This window comes from Halichoeres trimaculatus, unplaced genomic scaffold (assembly GCF_033239565.1).
Source record: "Halichoeres trimaculatus isolate MK-OKI-2021-1 unplaced genomic scaffold, fHalTri1.1 fHalTri1_scaffold_23, whole genome shotgun sequence".
Taxonomy (NCBI): Eukaryota; Metazoa; Chordata; class Actinopteri; order Labriformes; family Labridae; genus Halichoeres; species Halichoeres trimaculatus.
In genome coordinates, this window is record NW_027437201.1 from 818,397 (window position 1) to 837,532 (window position 19,136).

The window sequence follows — 19,136 nt, forward strand, 5'->3', positions numbered from 1 at the left end:
AGACGATGAGGAAATGCTGATGGTACAAAAGAAAAAGTGGTCGATACAGCTGTAGATGAAGTAACGTCACCACTAATTCAGACATAAAGCGTGAGCGCCACGCCGCATTTACACAGCATGCGCTGCGGTCTGCCGGCGCTGCCATCACCAATGGCTGTCCGTGGCTGTTTTGCTGCGGGTCTACTTTTGCCTAAGTGCGCTTCAGAAATGTGTCAATCTCTGTAGAGCAGGTCGAAGAAAACAGCTATGAGAGATAAATCTCATCTTTGACTATCAAACTACGTCACTGGCACATGGCCAGAAGTAATCTGCAGGTCAGATCCAGAGGAAATGCAAGGTTTTGGACGAGGAAAAGTTCATCTTGCATTGAAAAACTTCTTAATTGTATATGACACAGCACATTCTTTCTATAAGGACACCAACAGAAAGGAGAAGGCATGGACTAAAGGAGCTCAAGTTTTGGGGGGGCCAGGTGAGTGTAACATGCTAATTACCATGCCAGTACGTTGTCATGTGTTGGATTCCTGCAGGAACATGTGGTTCCCTGTGATCTTGTGATCTCAGGTATCCAGCTGCTATCGGCACTGCCTTGTGCTGCGCTCCACACACGCATCCAGTATGAACTGACACACGCCCAAACACCAAGCTAACATACGTCAAGCATTTGGACCTATGGTGAAGTCAGAGCCCTATATTAGCCTGTTCATACTTGAATGGTTACATGGAATTTTACACTGTTATATTTCATTGAAAGTAATGTGTGTCAGTTGTTCAACTAATCAACAAAAAGCAGTTATTTTGCATTTCCTGCAATCATTTTCACATGGCAAAGGTATACAGTAGTCAGGGATCTACCATGCATTTATTGTTATTGGGGTAAAACTGCCCAATTTATCGTGGTATTGATTTTAAGGTCATATTGCCCAGCCCTAGGAGATACTCACCGACTCGTCCAGAGCGAAGCGCAGACAGCCGTGTTCGTACAGCACGAAGAATCTCCTCTGCCATTTCTGTCAGGAGGAACACAGCAGCACAAACGTCTGACATTTAACCCAGAGATCAAGTTCAACACGTCAGACCTGAGAGAGATGAGCTCCTCCTGTGATGGAGGGTCCACAGGATGAAGTGTGTTTCTCATGTTTTATGAAGGGTAACAGAAAATAACATCTTTATTCTGTGTCACTGCTCTGTTTCCATCAGGATGTCTGACTCTGCTTCAGGATGAAACTAACAGCTGATCTGTGCTTTTACAGCTCAACCTGAGATCAGACTGCTCTAAACCCATCAGAGCATCGATCCTCACCCAGAGAACGGCCTGTAACGCTGCTCTTACCCGAGATCTCTGCATTGGATTGTCAAAGTCTGTTCCCTCGGGGGCCAAACACAGCCATCCACCATAAATAGGTTTTGCCTGTAAAACAGAGAGAGGGGGAGAAAAGAGCAATTTAGGTAATCATTAAAACTGGCAGAGCTGAGGGGGAGGGGAGCATAAGGGGGGAGAGAGGGTGAGGCCTGCTGGGGTCCAGATGTGGTCTCTGTTCTGGTTCTGCAGCCTCACAGAGACCGGTCAGTGAGTGAGTGTGATGCTGTAATCAGCTCAGTTTAATGACTGTCTGCCTCTGTGCTCAGACTACTCAGACTGCTCACATGTACACACACACACACACACACACCTCGTTCCCATTCTGGACCGGTCTGACCACAAACCTCCTCAGACCAGCAGAGAACTCAGAGGTAAACAGAGAGCAGCAGGTCTCCTCTTCAGAGCTGCAGCAGAGACGATATCAGGACGTGTGTTTGGTGTCCAGTCACTTTATAACATCTCTGAATAAAGTTAAAGCCTTTTACCTGTCACAGCTTAAACACAGCTGATTTATCAAAGTGTGTGTTTGTAAAGAGAACACACTGCTCAGTGTTTCAGTATTAACCATCCCAGATCAGCTACATCTCACACACACACCTGAGACCTCTCTGAGGAAGGAGAGCTCTGATTATTAGCCTGCTCCGTGTCAGTGCACGCCTTCCATAAATCTATATGTGCCTGGCTCCAGCGTGTGTGGACGTGTCTGTGGAGGCTGTTTGGAAGAGCTGAAGCCTTTAAAAGATTATTTTGAGAGGCAGCGTGTTGTGACCCAGATAGATCAGCTCAGGCTGTTAATTAGGAGGAGGATGATGAATGATTTCTGTCTGTCGTCCTGTAGGAAGACGCAGAAACACTCCGCCTGTGAGAGGAGGAAGCAGCTGCTGCAGAGAGAACAGGAGCAGAAACACGGTCTGTGCTGACAAACGCTGAATAATGAACACACAGCACATGATACTGTCTGCACTACAGTTCATATAACAGAGCTAAGGTCTAGTTTTCCACCAATCTACTCTGCTTCCTCTCATTTTATCTGCAGAGAAGTTTAACTTCAACACAGGATGCACAATCAGGGACTCAGACCAAAGATGAGACTCTAATTGATCTAAAACCAAGCGTGCCAGATGAATTTCCTGCTGATGAACACAACTCAGAAATGTTTTATCTTCAACATTAGAGGAGTTTGTTACTCAGTTACGCCTGGGCGATAAAACGACAAAGATGCATATCGCAAAATAACTTTTCCTCAATAGAAGTACAACACATGGTAGGGTTTGGATAGAATTTATTTGTTCATGTTTTGACAGACATTTGATAAGCCAATCATATCTGGAAGGAGGAGATGCATTCATAACCATTTGATAAATCAGAGTGATTTATCAAACCTGGAACCGTTAGCAGTCACTGTTTTTGTGTCTATATTTAGCACGTTAGAAAGGCAGGTGCATAGCCGCACAGTGTTACACACAAACGGCTGCAGTCGTTGTGGCGTGGAGGCACAATGAAATACAAGGGAGAGAGAATCTTCTGTGTGCGAATCGACACAGTTGGACTGTTAGAGATAAAAATAGTGGAGACATATCGTCTCTCCAACAACAACACTTCCAAGCTTTGATTTTTTTAACTGGAGCTTTGCGTTTTCTCTGAGCTGGTGCGTAATGGATGGTCATCTCCTGTGATCTCTGGAGAGCACAGGAGATGAACCTCCTTCGTCATTCGCCGGCGACTCAGTTGAAGGACCACTGCCACTGAATGACCTCTGACTGTTTCCAGGGCATCTACGATCAAAGTCAGCCCAGGCACAGCACTGACCAGCTGCTTTGTGTGCGCAATGATGGCCCGAGTGTCATGGTGGAGGTCGCGCCCCCCACTGGTCACAGCTCTCACCTCCTGTGCAGCAGCCTGTGACCCATACGTTTGATTTCTCCAACTCCATGACTTCAAACTTCATTTTCTATAAAGCAACTCTGCTCTCCAAACTCTCCAAACTCTCCATGGTGACAGCAGGTAACACGCACTGAATCCTCATTTAAAGAGGGCGCTTCGCTCCTGTTATCAACGTGCATGCAGTCATCGTAGATCACCTGCAACATGCCCACTAATAAAGTAAAGTAGATGTTCCTGTTGTATTTATCCAAAGTAGTTAATGTTCATCAATACATCTGTCTTGTTCAACCCCTGACAAAAAATAGGCCAAGTCAAAAATAACCTTTTGATGTCTTCACAGCTCACTTATGAGTAACAGAGATTTTTGGGTTGACAAAAAAAATTGTGTGATTTATATCCCAATAAATATCAGCATTGGCTGATATGAAAAAAAGTATCCTGAAATCACCCAGTCCTATGCTCAGTTATCTCTCTCTTCACAGAACCACCCCATCTAACCCTCTCTGCACCTGCTCAGGTGAATCTGGGAAATTTGTTTCTGAATGTACACTCCGGAGATGTTGGAGGAAGCTTCAGGAGCTCTGACCCTGGCCAGGATAACAGACAAGTTTCCTGCGTGCAGCTTAAGCTCAGCCCGTTTCTGGTGAAGTGACAGAGACTTTCTATGAGTGATAAAACGCTGCAGAGCTCAACTTTTAAGTCGCTTTCTGTGTGAGAGGACCAGTTTCATGTTAAAGTTATCTCCTCTGTGTACAGTCTGAGACCACCGTAGACCATTATGAGCTCACATGGGGGTAGGGATGGGTACCTTTCACATTTGAAACGATTCGGTACCGATGACCAGTACCTGGCAATTGGTATCGGTCCTCAACAGCACCAATTTTCAGTACTTTTTTGTGTTTATGTGGTAAAAAAACATATCATTTTTTAATAATAAAATCCAATTTTGTTTCAATGTGACATATTTATTCTTCAATATATAGCCTTGTAATGCTGTGTTCATGTCCAGTATGGAAAATCGGCTACTCTTCCACTCCCTCACAGTCACAATGATGCATTTAGGTAACTAAACATGGTACCTTTTGGTTTTATGTGAATTGGTACCCGGTGCTTCTGGCAGAATTTGGTTGGTACTAATAAAAGTACCTCAAGTACTCATCACTACTAGAGGGAAACTGGACTCTGATTCTCAACCACTCACTTCCTCTCTCCTCCAGTCTCATCACACCACGCCGTCTCTCCCACGTACGTCTGAACCTGATCCTCTTCACTTTGTTCCTGATCCACCTCCTGTCCCTTCTCCACTGTGCAGGGACATGCTGCACATGTGAGCAGAGCACACTGTGACAACAAGGAAATAAAAGCTGTGTCTGATTGGATAAATGAATGTTTTCTGGCTCCGGCGGCGGCGGCAGCCCCTCCCCCGGTCACCTTTTATTCCAGCTCTGCTGAACAAAGACTTTGTTTATGTTGGAAACTGTCTGTCGGACATCCAGCCCTCCTCTCTGTGCAGGACTTTTCCATGTGAGCTATCTGTTTCATCAGAGTAATGTTAATTCAGGCTCAGATTCACTTAGCAGAGCAGCCTATTCATGGTGTTTTAACAGCATTACGCAGCTTTACAGGAGCCTTCACCTCACAGGGTTACAGAGTTTATCTGCTTTAAGTCGGCACAGATCACTTTCTGAATGCTGGAACATTTGACAGAGCCTCACCCTCACCTCACAAGCTAACTGTGTTTATGTGCCGTTATATAATGCAGCTCAGGGCCAGTAAAGGCCTGGTGAGCAGAGGTAACTGGTCTGACACAGTCCTTACAAAACCTGCTTGTGCAATGAGCTCCCTGCTGCTGTTTAGATAGAAGACAGGCTGGAGACGGTCTCACACAGCCCGCGGGCGGCTGTGTGAACAAGGACGGATGGACTATCACTATGTAAGCCTCTCTGGTTCCGTCACAGCAAAGAGCGAGGGCCGGGTCACAGCGGGATTAGAGGATGTGATGTAACAATAAGCCATCCATCTCCAGCCCACAAAGGGTTAACCTGCAGGCCGCTGAGAACTCAGAGCTGTACGCACTTTACAGACAGAGAGAGTAACCCCCCCCACACACACACAAACATCCACACAGAGCAGCAGAGGATGCTGACGTTGCTGTTTGGCTCTAGCGTTCAAGAGCCCATCTGGGCCTCAAGTCTGGGATCAATTACAGGACACAACAGACTAAACTAATGATCTAAGAGAGAGGAGTAGACTCTCAGTCCCATCAGCTCCTCTCTGTCTTTATGTTCTGCACCATGTGACCTTCTCAGAAAATAAAACCCTCTTCACACCCTCTCAAACTTTAGCAGAACTTCCAGGACCGCCATCCTGACGTTTCCCAGAGTTCCCTGTTCACAAACGACCCTGCATCTTCAGCTTCCCCTGATGGATGGAGGCAGGAAGTGACATGAAGAGAACACTGAGGTCATGGTGTGATGTTGACTACATCTGTACGAGTTGTGTGCTTTAGTAACTCTTTGATGACTGCCAGGTTTCTCTGGGGGAGAGAGTCATTTCTAAAAGTATAAAGGACTTCAGGGGTGGGGCTTGGTGCACATGACATTTCTGATTGGTTCAGTGATTCCATTCTGTCATTATGTCTAAAAGTTTGCAGCTGTTTTGCATTGTGTGTCTGTTTCAGTAAGTGTTACAGACTGCCAGGTTAAATTTAACTCTTTAAATGCCACAGCAGATTAATGCACATAATCCAAACATCAAGCATTACATCATTAGGAAACTGTTTTATTTTGAAGTTTGGTTTTGTGTTTGAATTTCCTCCTACGGGGTAATAACAATGATCTAGAGCTCAAATATTAAGAGAAGAACCCCCTGTAGGAACTGTTTATCTGCTGGATCTAAAGTTCCTGTTATTTTTGGTTGAAACGTGACTTAAGTCTGCTCCATTCTGAATGAGTTACATGCAGAAAACAAACAAACAGCAGGTAAACAACAGCTGCAGGTTACACAATCAAAAACAACAAATTGTCAGCCAATTGTAGTGGTCTTGTTTTCTCAGGAGGAGGACTGCAGAGGAGGTTCACAGAGATTTACTTTCACCTTTCTACAGAGCGTCACATTCTCCAAACCTCAGCTGTAATATTCCCCACACAGAGCTTTAACTGATGCTATCAAACACAGATAAGACGGCCTGTTGAACTCTTAATCTAAATACCAAACTCATCAGGAAACATCACAGTTCTTTAAGCACGCCAGGTATTTTAAAGCTGAAGGATCGCATGGCGGTCTAGCCGACATTTTGGTAAGCTTGATGAGCTGGTTCCTCCGTCAATAATCATTTTCAACTTTACAAACACCGGCAGCGACAGAAGCTCAACAAAGATTTAACTCTGTTTCAATCAAGAGGGTTTAACAATGGAGGAAGAAAATATCATAACATGAGAGTGACTACACCAGGGTCTAATGTTACACTCCCTCAGAAACCCTCCAGGGTTATAAATTCACTCTATGGTTCTTGCATTGGATGTCTGTTTCCAGTTTGTCCAGTACCCATCCCAAATTAACTAACAATAAATCAAATCATATAGATGCTGTTTTAATGCTCACAAAGGAATTTCTTGAGATTAAAGATGGAGATGCAAAAACTTTAATTAAACAGGTTTAAAGCTAACTGCTTTAAATATAATGGAGGATGCAGAATACTAAGGAACTTATTTAAACTAACATGTTCTTATCCCCACTGTTACAAAAGAGTTTACTTCAACATGAGGCCATCTTTAAAAATAGAGAATGATATTTAACATCATTTATATTACATCATTATAACTCCATATACAGAATCATAAAGGTGGCTATATTTATCACATCCAGTTTTACTGACCAGCTTCCAGCACTTCGTGCTAATAATTAACACTGAGGTGATGGTTTTAGTTCTGGTCTACATGATTACCTGGGTCAGGTCCTGGTCGGTGAGCAGATGCAGCTCTCGGGGCTTGAAGCAGTTCTGACATTTGCTCTTGTTGAAGAAGTTGGCCTGGAATTTCCTGCAGGGGTTTTCTTTAGCGGTCGACATCCTTCACCTCTTTAGATCTGCTTTATCTTTAGGACGGTAAGAGAGAGAGGGGCTTTAAAAAGAGAAGAGGAGCTTTAATCCTCCTGATTTCTTTATTCTAACTTGTTTAAAGCTCCACGGCTCCCTCTCATCTTAGTGAACAGTTAGCCTAATAGGAATGAGACTATATCAGGGATAGAGGATCACATTAAACTCTTCTGTGTGTTTGGTAATGTCCAGATAATTGGTCGTGTTGAATAATAGGTGTCATCAAATCCAGGTTTTTCAGACCTTAATAATCCAGGTTTCTGACCCTCATAAATCCAGGTTCCCAGCCCTCATTAATCCAGGTTTCTAACCCTCAGTCTGCTGAATGCTCTCAGTCCATGGCCTGCTCAGAGGAGGCTAATATCCTGTTAGCTTACCGTGGATTTACACATTAATAATGTGATATCCGCAGAAACAGAGCATGCACACAGTCCCAGCCTTTGAGATCCGGACAGACCGAGTCCACGAAGCACCAACAGAGTCCCATATGAAGGCGAGTAAAGCCCAGAGTCCGGCAGCCTGGGACTCTATCCCAGGAGGAGCAGAGAGTCCATGAGCTCTATGTGTTAGCCTCGGTTAGCTCAGTGAGCTAATGAAAGCTCCTCCAGGCTCCGCTCTTTAACAAACTATCTGGCCGATAGTCAGACACTGATCCCGGGCTGCTGTCACTGGAAGACCCGCTGAATGCGGGAGGAGGGAGCGGCTCTGAGCAGGTCAGGAGTACTCCGGGTTCGGGTCCATACCGAGCCTGTTAGCACTGAGACCTTTATTTTCTTCTTTCCAAACGGAGCGAGGGGGAGCGGACACAAAATACACACACACACACACACACACACACACACACACACACACACACACACACACACACACACACACACACACACACACACACACACACACACACACACACACACGGTCCTAGAAATCTTGGAAGCCTCGCGATGTTTCCCAGATTCCCTGCTCTCTGCCGCCGCCAAGAGGCAGGAAACGGCTACTGAGCTTCACAAAAGGTAAACATGATTTAAAATCTCAATAAAACTCTAATAAAATAATCATTTATATAATAATCAATTTCGAACTTATTTTTAATTTATTTTATTTTATATGACTGGGTATGCTAGAAAATAAAACTTTTTACGCATTGATTGACTTAAAGAAAATCATCTGTCATTGGGCAAAGGGATCTAAACACAAGAACCTAAAAAAGTACTTCAGTCGTTACTTGTGTCTTTTAAATTTTTAAAATAATACTTTTTTTGGAATTAATTTGGCTCATATTAATAACATATTTTACTGAAAATAAGTCAAATACACTTAGGTAAAATCTTTTTTTGAAGTTGAGTTCTTTAAAAGCAAGCTTATTGCACATTGTCACATAAAAACACAAATATGAATGAAATGAACTCTTTAAAAAGAGTATCTGAGACTCCTTCCCTCTATGCTGGCAACAAGTAGCTGCCTCAGATGGTATGCTCTGCATGTGTGTGTATTAATGGCTGACTGAAGCAGACGCTATTATAAGCAGCTGTTCCTAGCGGACAGACAGACAGACAGAGGGGAGGGAGAGACAGACAAACAGATAGAGGGACAGAGAGTTGTGTGAATGGACGAGGGATCAGAGGGAGGAGAAGGGACTCTGTTACCTAACTACACTTGAAACAACAGCAACAGTCCGTCCTGCTGAAGGATTAACTCCCTGATTGAGCTGTAAGTGAACCAAGAATAACACAAACTACAGGTGTGTCTTCCTGTGTGTGTGTGTGTGTGTGTGTGTGTGTGTGTGTGTGTGTGTGTGTGTGTGTGTGTGTGTGTGTGTGTGTGTGTGTGTGTGTGTGTGTGTGTGTGGTTGCTATAGATGTGCTGGGACAGATATGACATGTCACAGATAAAATAAGGTTTTAATGTGGATTAGCAGTTATCTGGACTGAACTCTGAAATGAAGTGGAGCGGGTCAGATGGGGTCACACAGTGCTTTTAAATGTGATCCTCCTCCTGGGCTGCCCCTCCACCAGAGTATCTAATGACTGACTCCATCCCGGAGGTGACACACTGAGAGGTATCTGTGCCAGCACATGGACAGAGTATATTTAGCTGTTCTCCTCAAACTAACTTTACAAGGTAAGTGTGTTATTAAGAACTACACACACGCACACAGCCCGACCACGGCTAACTCTGAGGACACTGGAGAGTGTGGATTACAGCTTCAGGAGGAAACTGCAGGAAAAAATGACTGACAAGGAAAAGTGTTTGAATGCTGGAATGGAAAAGCTGTGAAAAGCTCAGTGTGTCTGTCATTTTAATAGTTTTTAATGATTGTTGCAGGAGCTTTCAAATACAACAGCACAATAAGGGAAAGACATCACTAACTAAATAAGTAAATGAATAAATGAATAAGAAGGGGCAGAGATGTTACAGCTGCTGGATTCAAATTTTTAATGAATTTATTAAATTTAGATATCTACACATCTAGATATCCACAAGTAGACTTGTATTCACAGGCTCATATGTAAACATATCTGAAAACACACATGGGCTATTAACAGACAATGCTAAAGCTAGTGCTAACATGCTGCTCATCAGTGACACACTGTTAAATGTGACTTGTTTCAATGTGAAATATGATGTAAAGAGCTTCCTCAAATGTTACTTAAGGTCAAAAACATGTTGTCACTCCAACACCTACAGAAGTTATCTTGATTATTTTTGACGTCCAGTATCAACTTATCTCAGTTTGGTTGATTTAGACCAAGCTTAACTTCTTCAGCTGGCTGTTTACTTAAATTAATCTGTTTCAGCTCAATCAAACTTTCAGTGATGTAAACCTTTCATTTTTGTTTGTTTGAATTATATTTGTTCCTTAACTTCTTCAGGTTGTTTAACATAAGGAAACTACTTTACAGACAACCAGTTTGATCCATGGAGCTCAAACTACAGGTTTATACCGTGGAGCATAGACAGATGATCTGATCCATAGCGCACATACAGACAGATTTTTTTTTTTTTAACAGCCCGCGCACTCCGTGTCCTCCTGCACAACTTCAAAAAGTGTAGTGGTGTCTCATATCCACTGCATACCCTCCTTACTTACAGTGGAGATAACTGGAAATTTTTACTTCACAAAGGCATTCTGGGTATTTACCTGGATGCTGTAACAATAGAAAACAGCTTGAGGCTCTCATATCCACTGCATTCTGTCCTCATTCATGGTGACAGTAACTCAGGGGCGGTGTCATGGGTGGACCCAGCAGTCCCAGGCCCACCCACTGTCTGGCGGGCCCATCTCAAACTTTTCTTTAAAAAGATATTTTTTCTTAATTTTTGATTTATTGTTTTTTTAAAGATCATTTTAAAGAGGAATATTTTTAAACATTTTGTTACTTTACACTCGATTTGCCATTGTTAGATGCCCCGTCTTTAAAAAATGAGCCAAGTTTGGCAATCTTTTGGCTTGTTGGTAGAAATGTTATGATTCATCCAGCCTCATGTTATGCTGTTAGGACTTGAGAATGATTTTGGAAAAGACTGTAGATTTTTGTCTTTTTAAAAAAAAATGTGATTAATGTTGCTGCTCTTACAGCCTATAACACATGGAAAGTTGAGGCGATGTAACTCATTGGTGCATTAGAGCTCTAATCTGTGGCTGATACCATTGACAGCCATTGCCGTCTGACGCACTAAAATTTTATCCAACATTAAAGGATCTAAGGAACCAAATCTGCTCTAAAACGTACATAGCAGCAGTAATATATTTATATAGTAGCAGTTATTTACTAACTTTTGTAATTTAAGGCACACCCAAAATTGATATCCTGGATCTGTCCTCACAGTAACTGTTAGGTCACAATTCACAAAAGCATTCTGGGTCATGACATGAAAACTGCAGTTATGCTAAACAGCTTGGAGGGACTCAGGTGTGTGGAAAATAAGGAAACAAAGTGCAGCAGTAGCAGCAGTAGCAGCAGTAGACCCCTGACAGTGATCCTCAGCTGTAGCGTTTGACCATTAGGACCATCATTAACAATGGTCAATTAGAAAAACTTATTCAAAAAGGAGTTAAACAATCCCCCAATGCTTCTCTCTCCTGCGGGGTACCACAAGGCTTCATTCTGGGCCATGTTCTTTTTTCATTGTATATGCTGCCACTCGGGTCAATTATAGCCAGGCACAATCTATCTTTTCATTGTTATGTAGATGATGTACAAATATACTATGTGAAGCCACATAGTAATAATGCCAAAATTTCATTATTGGATTGTATTGCTGACATTAAGCAGTGGTTGGCCACAAATTTTCTTCATTTAAATGAGGCCAAGACTGAATGTGTTGTCTTTGGGGTCACTGTGATGGATGGCTTTGGCACCTTGTCTGCAAAACTCAAATCAACTGTCAATAATCTGGTCAGCTGTATGATATCCGATAAGCTAATCAATACTGTTGTTAAGACTAGCTTTTCCAAGTTACGTCTCCTGGCCAAAGTAAAAATGTTTTTAAGCCATCATGACCTTGGGAAAGTCATCCATGCTCTTATAAGTTGAAGGCTGGACTACTGCAATGCACTGTACTTTGGCGTCTCACAATCTGCACTTAGTCGATATTGCACTATGTGCAAAATGCAGCTGCCCGGTTTTTAACTAACACTAAGAGATGAGAGCACATCACCCCTTTTCTTAACTCTCTTCATTGGCTTCCAGTTCATTTAAACTTTAAACTTGCAATGTTTGTTTTTAAAGCTCTGAATGGTTTGGTCCCTTCTTATTTATCTGAGCTTTGATCTGTCCATGTACATGGAAAAGCACTGAGATCATCAAACCAACTTTTATTAGAAGTGCTCTGGATCAAGCTCCCTGCAAAAATGGGTCTCACCTCCGACCTAGGCCATTTTCAATTTAAAAAAACCCCACATTTATTTAGGATGGCTTTGAATACCCAGTAGCGTGGTGACATGTTTATTCTATTTCATTTCATTTTATTGCTTTTCTTCTTGCTGTAATTATTGGTTTTACTTATTGATTTTTATTGATCTTGTGTCATACTGACAGAGTAGAATAATATGCTAGAATAACAAATGTGCAAATCACATTTTACACAGCAGGGCCTAAACTGTTCATCTAGTTAGTTCTTTTATGAAGTGAAAAGCCTTCTCTAACCCTTGTCTGATCCTGGTTTCTGTCCTCAGATCATGGCCCTGCCCTCAGTGGTGGTGCTCCCCCTGCTGGTGGTGGTGGCAGCAGGAATCTACTACATCTACAATGAAGTCCTGCTCTTTATGTCCAAGTCTCTGGTGAAGAACAAAGTGGTGGTGATCACTGATGCTGTGTCTGGGGTCGGGATGGGTAAACACCTACACCTCTCTCTGTAATCCACATGAGAATGGTCTCATGAAAACCCTTTACTGATCAGGTTAAGCCTCAGGACAAACTGTTTATCTGAAGTGAAGGTCATCCATCCTGTCCCTGTCCCTGTCCCTGTGTCTGTGTCTGTGTCTGTGTCTGTGTCTGTGTCTGTGTCTGTGTTTGTGTCTGTCCCTCTCCTCTGTATCTGTCTCTATCTGTCCCTGTCTCTGTCCCTGTGTCTGTGTCTGTGTCTGTGTCTGTGTCTGTGTTTGTGTCTGTCCCTCTCCTCTGTATCTGTCTCTATCTGTCCCTGTCTCTGTCTCTGTGTCTGTGTCTGTGTCTGTGTCTGTGTCTGTGTCTGTGTCTGTGTCTGTGTCTGTTTCTGTCCCTGTCTCCCTCCTCTGTGTCCGTCCCTGTCTGTGTCTGTGTCTGTATCCAGAGTGTTCACACCTCTTCCATAAGGGTGGAGCCAGACTGATCCTGTGCGGGCCGAGCTGGGACAAACTGGAGTCTCTGTATGACTCTTTGACCAGTGACTCCGACCCCAGAGAGGTGAGGAAACCCCAACCAGGATGAAACGCCTCCTCTATTTTCAACATTACAAACAAAACGGACTGGGGGGTCTGGTCCAGACTAAAACCAGAACCAGATCTTTAGTGAACAGAAACTTTACAGACACATAGGAGCATCACACTCACACACAGCTCGATGAGGAGACAAACACACTTATCATCATCCTCTGCTCCACCTGGTTCCCCTGATGAACTCCCTCTCTCTTGTGTCCCTGCAGACCTTTGCTCCAAAGCTGGTGATCCTGGACTTCAGCGACATGGACAGCATGGAGGAGGTGGTCTCGGAGGTGGTGGAGTGTTACGGCTGTGTGGACGTGTTGATCTGTAACAGCAGTGTGAAGCTGAAGGCTCCGGTGCAAAGTGTCTCTCTGGACATGGATAGAAACATCATGGACATCAATTACTTTGGACCCAGTACCCTGGCCAAAGGTGGGCCGCACTAAGACGTCAGAATGAGCAAAGAGCAGGTCTACCCAGTCCCCTCATTTAGCTCAGAAAACTGCTGGTCTTTGAAACCAAGCAGTGTGCACGTGCTCAGTTCATCATCCCTGTGGGGTCAGGTCTCTGGGATTTGGCGTCTGTGATCAATCAACCTTGATTTATACAGTGCCAAAGTATAACAAACATTATCTTTCCAAAAACATGAACAGGTCTAGACCTGTGAAGAGTTATATAATTTTATTAGCATATGATCAAGTTTCTGTGGTCAGATCTTTGTGATCAGGTCTCTAGGATTAGGTCTCTGTGATCAGGTCTCTGGGATCACAACTCTTAAATCAGGTCTCTGTGTTCTGTTTCTTCAGGTGTTCTCCCCACCATGCTGTCCAGGAGATCAGGACACATCATTCTGGTGAACAGCATCCACGGGAGACTGGCTGTCCCCTTCAGGAGTTCATGTGAGTCTGTCCCAATCCAGGTGCTGAGCTCACCTGGTCTATGAGTTTATACCCCTGTTAGATCCCAGACTACCAGACCAGGAGCCAGTAGACTGACAGAGAGGGGCTACACCTTTCTCAGCTCACTTGAGGAGCTAGACTTCAAGATAACACACACACACACACACACACACACACACACACACACACACACACACACACACACACACACACACACACACACACACGCACACACAACAACAAATTAAAAAGCTGCAGACAGAGAGAGAAAACAATCAGACAAACTATGTCTCTTGAAATGTTTGGAATGATACCATGTCTTCGTCACACCTCTTTACGAGTGTGTGTGTGTGTGTGTGTGTGTGTGTGTGTGTGTGTGTGTGTGTGTGTGTGTGTGTTCTCTCAGACACCGCCTCAAAGCATGCGGCTCAGGCCTTCTTTGACTGTCTGCGGTCAGAGGTGGAGGAGTTTGGGATTGTAGTGAGCACCATCAGCCACACCTTCATCAACGCCTCTGAGCCGCCACCGCCACCGCCTGTGGAGGAGCCTGCCCCAAAACCCAGCCCGCTGTCTGCATGTGAGTGGCACAAGCACCAGTTGTACACGGACACACACACCATGTCTGACCATGTCCTGCTCGTCACGCTCCACCTCAGAGCTGGAGCAGCTCTTTTTGTTTTCTGAAACAGGAAGTTGATACTCCAGCTCCTGCTCCAGGTTTGACTACATGTTTGTGTGTCTTCAGTTATTACCAGTCAGCTGACCCACGGTGTGCGCCCATCAGTCCTGGCCAATGAGATCCTGCAAACTGTGAACAGGAAGAGGAAGGAGGTGATCCTGGCCCATCCGATTCCTCGGGTGGCCCTCCTGATGCGCTCCCTCCTCCCCTCCATCCTGTTCGCCGTGCTGGCTGCAGGAGTGAAGGACTCGGTGCTGAACGAGCAGCTGCAGTAGAAGGAAAGGAGACAGAAAGCTGTAAATGATGGAGGTGTTGGTTGGAGGCTGTCAGAGAGTCTGAAGGGTCAGACCAACAGTTTGGACTCATTCAGTAAAAGTCAGAGTTACAATAAAGGTTTGGATATGTTTCTGTCTTCTGTGGTTACAGCTCACTTTGTTAATGATCAGTGTTTATCACACACACACACACACACACACACACACACACACACACACACACACACACACACACACACACACACACACACACACACACACACACGCAGGCTGTATTTAAGGGTAATAGACACACAGTGAGCTGTGGGTGCACTTCCCTTTTTGTCCACTAGGTGACAGCAGCACACAGTTTTAATGAAGCAGGATGAGTTCAGAGGCTGACCTGCAGGGCTCCCTCTGCATCCATTTTTAAACACTGATACGTTTAACGCTTGGCTTCAGCTTCAGTAAAAAGAGTTACTAACAGAGCTTACTCTGTCCATCTGTCTGCACTCCTTTTCCGGCAAAAAGACAACAAATAAGCAGCATGAGATGCTGTACACGAACCCCCTTTGCAGACAGATATGGAGCTGAAAATGATGCATTTATTTCAGTAACACACTTCCACAGATTAACTGCTCCTGTCTGCAGCCCAGCCCAGGAACTCATCCTGCAGGACGACTCTAGGGGGTCACTACAGCCCTGAACAGGAAGTAAAGCCTGTTTATGTGCGTGCTGAAGATCACAGACTATCATCATGAACAACATACCAAAGAGTGGGGAGTATCTCCTCCTTCTGATGAAAATAAAGGAGTGTGTGTGTGTGTGTGTGTGTGTGTGTGTGTGTGTGTGTGTGTGTGTGTGTGTGTGTGTGTGTGTGTGTGTGTGTGTGTGTGTGTGTGTGTGTGTGTGTGTGTGCTTTTGTGTGTGTGTGTGGAAAGTGTAGGAGTGAAGTCCAGCTGGTGTGCGTGCATCTGTCCTCCAGGTCACTCTCCTCGGGGGGGTTCGCTGTCTTTTGTCCTCATGGTGAGGGACATGAATGTGTGTGTGTGTGTGTGTGTGTGTGTGTGTGTGTGTGTGTGTGTGTGTGTGTGTGTGTGTGTGTGTGTGTGTGTGTGTGTGTGTGTATTCACATAAATAAATGCAGCTCTGTGACATTTCAGCATGTCACAGGAAGGCCTTCTCTCAGCTGGAAGCTCCAAATTGGTGTTTTGATCGAACACATTAACATGTGTCAGGCGGCGCCAATGTGTCATGTATGTTTCATTGAATCAGATGAAGGTCAGGCCATATTTGAGGAGGGCTGTTTGAAAAAAGAGTCATTTAGAGAGGCTATGCTGGCTGACAGTGGTCAGGGAGTAAAAATCCTGAGAAATGGACTGAACATTTACAAACACACACTTTATTTCAGAAACTAAACCACAGTAGAACTAACTGCTTATACTGATGCATTTCATGCCCCCAGTAGGCCTTAAGCATGTTTTAAGGTGACTCTGTAAACGGTGTTCACCTTAAAGAGTATATCTCTGATTCTGTCTTTGAATGTTTCCATAGTTTCTGTATCTGCAGCTCATAACACAGAAAGGTTTAACTTGGGCAGCAGGTTTCTGTCCCTTTTTCACTCATGGACAAATGTGTGTCAGAATGAGATGTTAGTTAATGCAGCTACATATTGCTCTGATGTGTTGGTGAATGAACATGTTGCTCTGATGTGTTGGTGCAGTAACATGTTGGTCTGATGTGTTGGTGCAGTAACATGTTGGTCTGATGTGTTGGTGCAGTAACATGTTGGTCTGATGTGTTGGTGCAGTAACATGTTGGTCTGATGTGTTGGTGCAGTAACATGTTGGTTTGATGTGTTGGTGCAGTAACATGTTGGTCTGATGTGTTGGTGCAGTAGCATGTTGGTTTGATGTGTTGGTGCAGTAACATGTTGGTCTGATGTGTTGGTGCAGTAACATGTTGGTCTGATGTGTTGGTGCAGTAACATGTTGGTCTGATGTGTTGGTGCAGTAACATGTTGGTCTGATGTGTTGGTGCAGTAACATGTTGGTGTGGTGTGTTGGTGACTGAACATGTCAGTCTGATGTGTTGGTGAAGTTACATGTTTGACCTTAATGAGGATGTCTTGTGTAATGACTGATTCGAGGATAACGTCCTCTCTGAGCTGCTGGCCCTGCAGCCTCTTTCAGAGCGGTGGGTTCTGACTTATGAATGAATCAGCTCAGGGGGATGTGGTGGTCTGTGATTCTCTCTCTGTGAGCGAGGTGATGGTCCTTATCCATTTTTAATGCTCAGGTTATTGACACTCAGCTGACTGATGGAGGTTATGCAGAGGCCATGCTAATGATTCAGCCTCTCTCTGCTACAGAGATGAAGAGGACAAGGATGAAGGCGATGATGTTGGTAATGGGGAATGTTATGCCTCTGATGAGCTTCATGAGTCTGCACAGTGGGGGGCTCTTTGTCCTCTCTGGATGTTTGTGATCTGCCCCGAGGTCTAACCCTTAAGATGGATGTGTGCTGGTGTCCTTTCACCACAGACCAGTTCTGCAATGGAACCAGTTCTCTGTGCCTAAGCCAAAATGCATTCAGCTCCGCCATCGGAAGAAGAACTGAAACACTGGAGGTGCTTGTTCTCTCTGCAGGAGAATTGAGACTCTGGGAGTGATCAGCCTCTCTGCAGGACTTTTCTTTCAAGGTATAATCTCAGCACCACACGTCATCTTGAGAGAGGATTTCTTTAGTCATAGAAGTCCTCCTAATCCTGCAGTCCTGTTTGGTTTGAAGATTACACATATTTAATCTTAAAGGGAAAGTTTGCCCTAATCTCTGATAAATCCCAGCATGCACTGCTTCTCATGGCCCTTCACTTTCTCACAGACGCTCTGCAGGAATAAGAGTCCACTGCTGTCACAGATTACAGACCTCTAATGTGCGGTACCATAATCCCTTCATTTTGTCTTTCTGTGAGTATCAGAGTATGATAATGTTTCTCATGAGCTTCAGAGGGCACACATAATTATGTTTGCAGAGATTAAAATCAGAGCAAACTTCAGGACTCAGAGCCTCAGTTGGCCGGATTAAATCCTTTAAGTGAAAATGAAACGAAAGCCAAAATGAGGCACGAAGCCTGGAGCTCTGGAGCTGGGAATAGTTCTGGATTAACATGATGAGAGCAGAGTTAGTTCTTCCTCTTGGTGCATTTGGAGCCACTTTCTGATGCTCAACGAGCTGACTGAAGGTGTTAATAAAGCTGGAGTCTCTGCATCGATCCGCTGACAATTATCAGCCCGTCAGTCCAGAGGAGCTCAGTGTTGGCATCACCTAAGAGGAGCGCATTTTAAGACTGCTGCTGTAAATAACACAGAGACAGAGGGAGGGACAAAGTTGTCTTATTTCACCACCCATCCATGGCCTGTTTCATTTGCCTGTTAGTGTGCGGCGAAGTCCTGTGTTTTATTAATGAACATTGATTTTTCTGCAGATTTCTGAACATGCAAACAGGAGAATTCTGGTTCCCAAATAAAACAAGAACCTGAGAATGTTCTGCAGCAGGAACCTCATGGAAGCTCACACAAATTTGTATCTGTTTGCTAATAGGCTTTAAGTCTTAAAAGCAGAGATGAACAGAGAGAAGAGCGGGCGTCTGCTGCATGACATCAGTGTTTCTGTCGGCAGCTGCAGCCAGCATGCCTCTGATGATCTGTCCCCTCTCTCTGAGCTTTATTTGGGGGCTGTGGGAATCAAACCACAACAAAAACTGAGCATCAGAGCGGTTCATCAGGTCTGCTACGGCTCCAGACAAAAAAAAAAAACGTGTAACATCACTGGAGCCCTGCCATATTACAAACAAATAAACTGCAACACACACAGTCATGGTGCCAGCAACCCCAACCCCACACACACACGCACACACGCACACACACACGCACACACACCCTTCTCCTCTAATGAGAGAGGGGGCTGTGGGGGGAGCAGGAGGCTAATGAAACAGAAGGGGCACAGAGGAGCAGATCTCTGAAGCCGGCAGACCTGGGCTCAGCTCCTGGCCTTCTT

At 44.4% G+C, this 19,136-nt stretch overlaps 2 protein-coding genes across 4 annotated transcripts in view; one reads left to right on the top strand and one right to left on the bottom strand.

Moving 5' to 3' along the window:
• Positions 1-8,156, bottom strand: part of LOC141784681 (myosin phosphatase Rho interacting protein) — a 43,093-nt gene extending 34,937 nt beyond the window's left edge. Inside the window, exons 1-4 of one of the 3 annotated variants that reach the window (XM_074662511.1) lie at positions 7,721-8,156; positions 7,194-7,342; positions 1,334-1,411; positions 945-1,010 (exon numbers count right to left, since the gene is read on the bottom strand). In XM_074662511.1, coding sequence (XP_074518612.1) covers positions 945-1,010; positions 1,334-1,411; positions 7,194-7,316 — 267 coding nt within the window. In that variant the 5' untranslated portion in view covers positions 7,317-7,342; positions 7,721-8,156. Of the gene's footprint in view, positions 1-944; positions 1,011-1,333; positions 1,412-7,193 lie in introns of all 3 variants that reach the window. The other 2 variants (XM_074662512.1, XM_074662513.1) reach the window with 2 other exon arrangements.
• Positions 8,157-8,935: 779 nt separating this feature from the next.
• dhrs7cb (dehydrogenase/reductase (SDR family) member 7Cb) lies at positions 8,936-15,098 on the top strand. Its single transcript, XM_074663764.1, has 7 exons — positions 8,936-9,050; positions 12,520-12,676; positions 13,116-13,228; positions 13,467-13,677; positions 14,052-14,144; positions 14,551-14,721; positions 14,890-15,098. Exons 2-7 carry the CDS (start codon positions 12,523-12,525, stop codon positions 15,096-15,098), a joined length of 951 nt encoding a protein of 316 aa, XP_074519865.1. The 5' UTR covers positions 8,936-9,050; positions 12,520-12,522.
• The last annotated feature ends 4,038 nt before the right edge of the window (positions 15,099-19,136 follow it).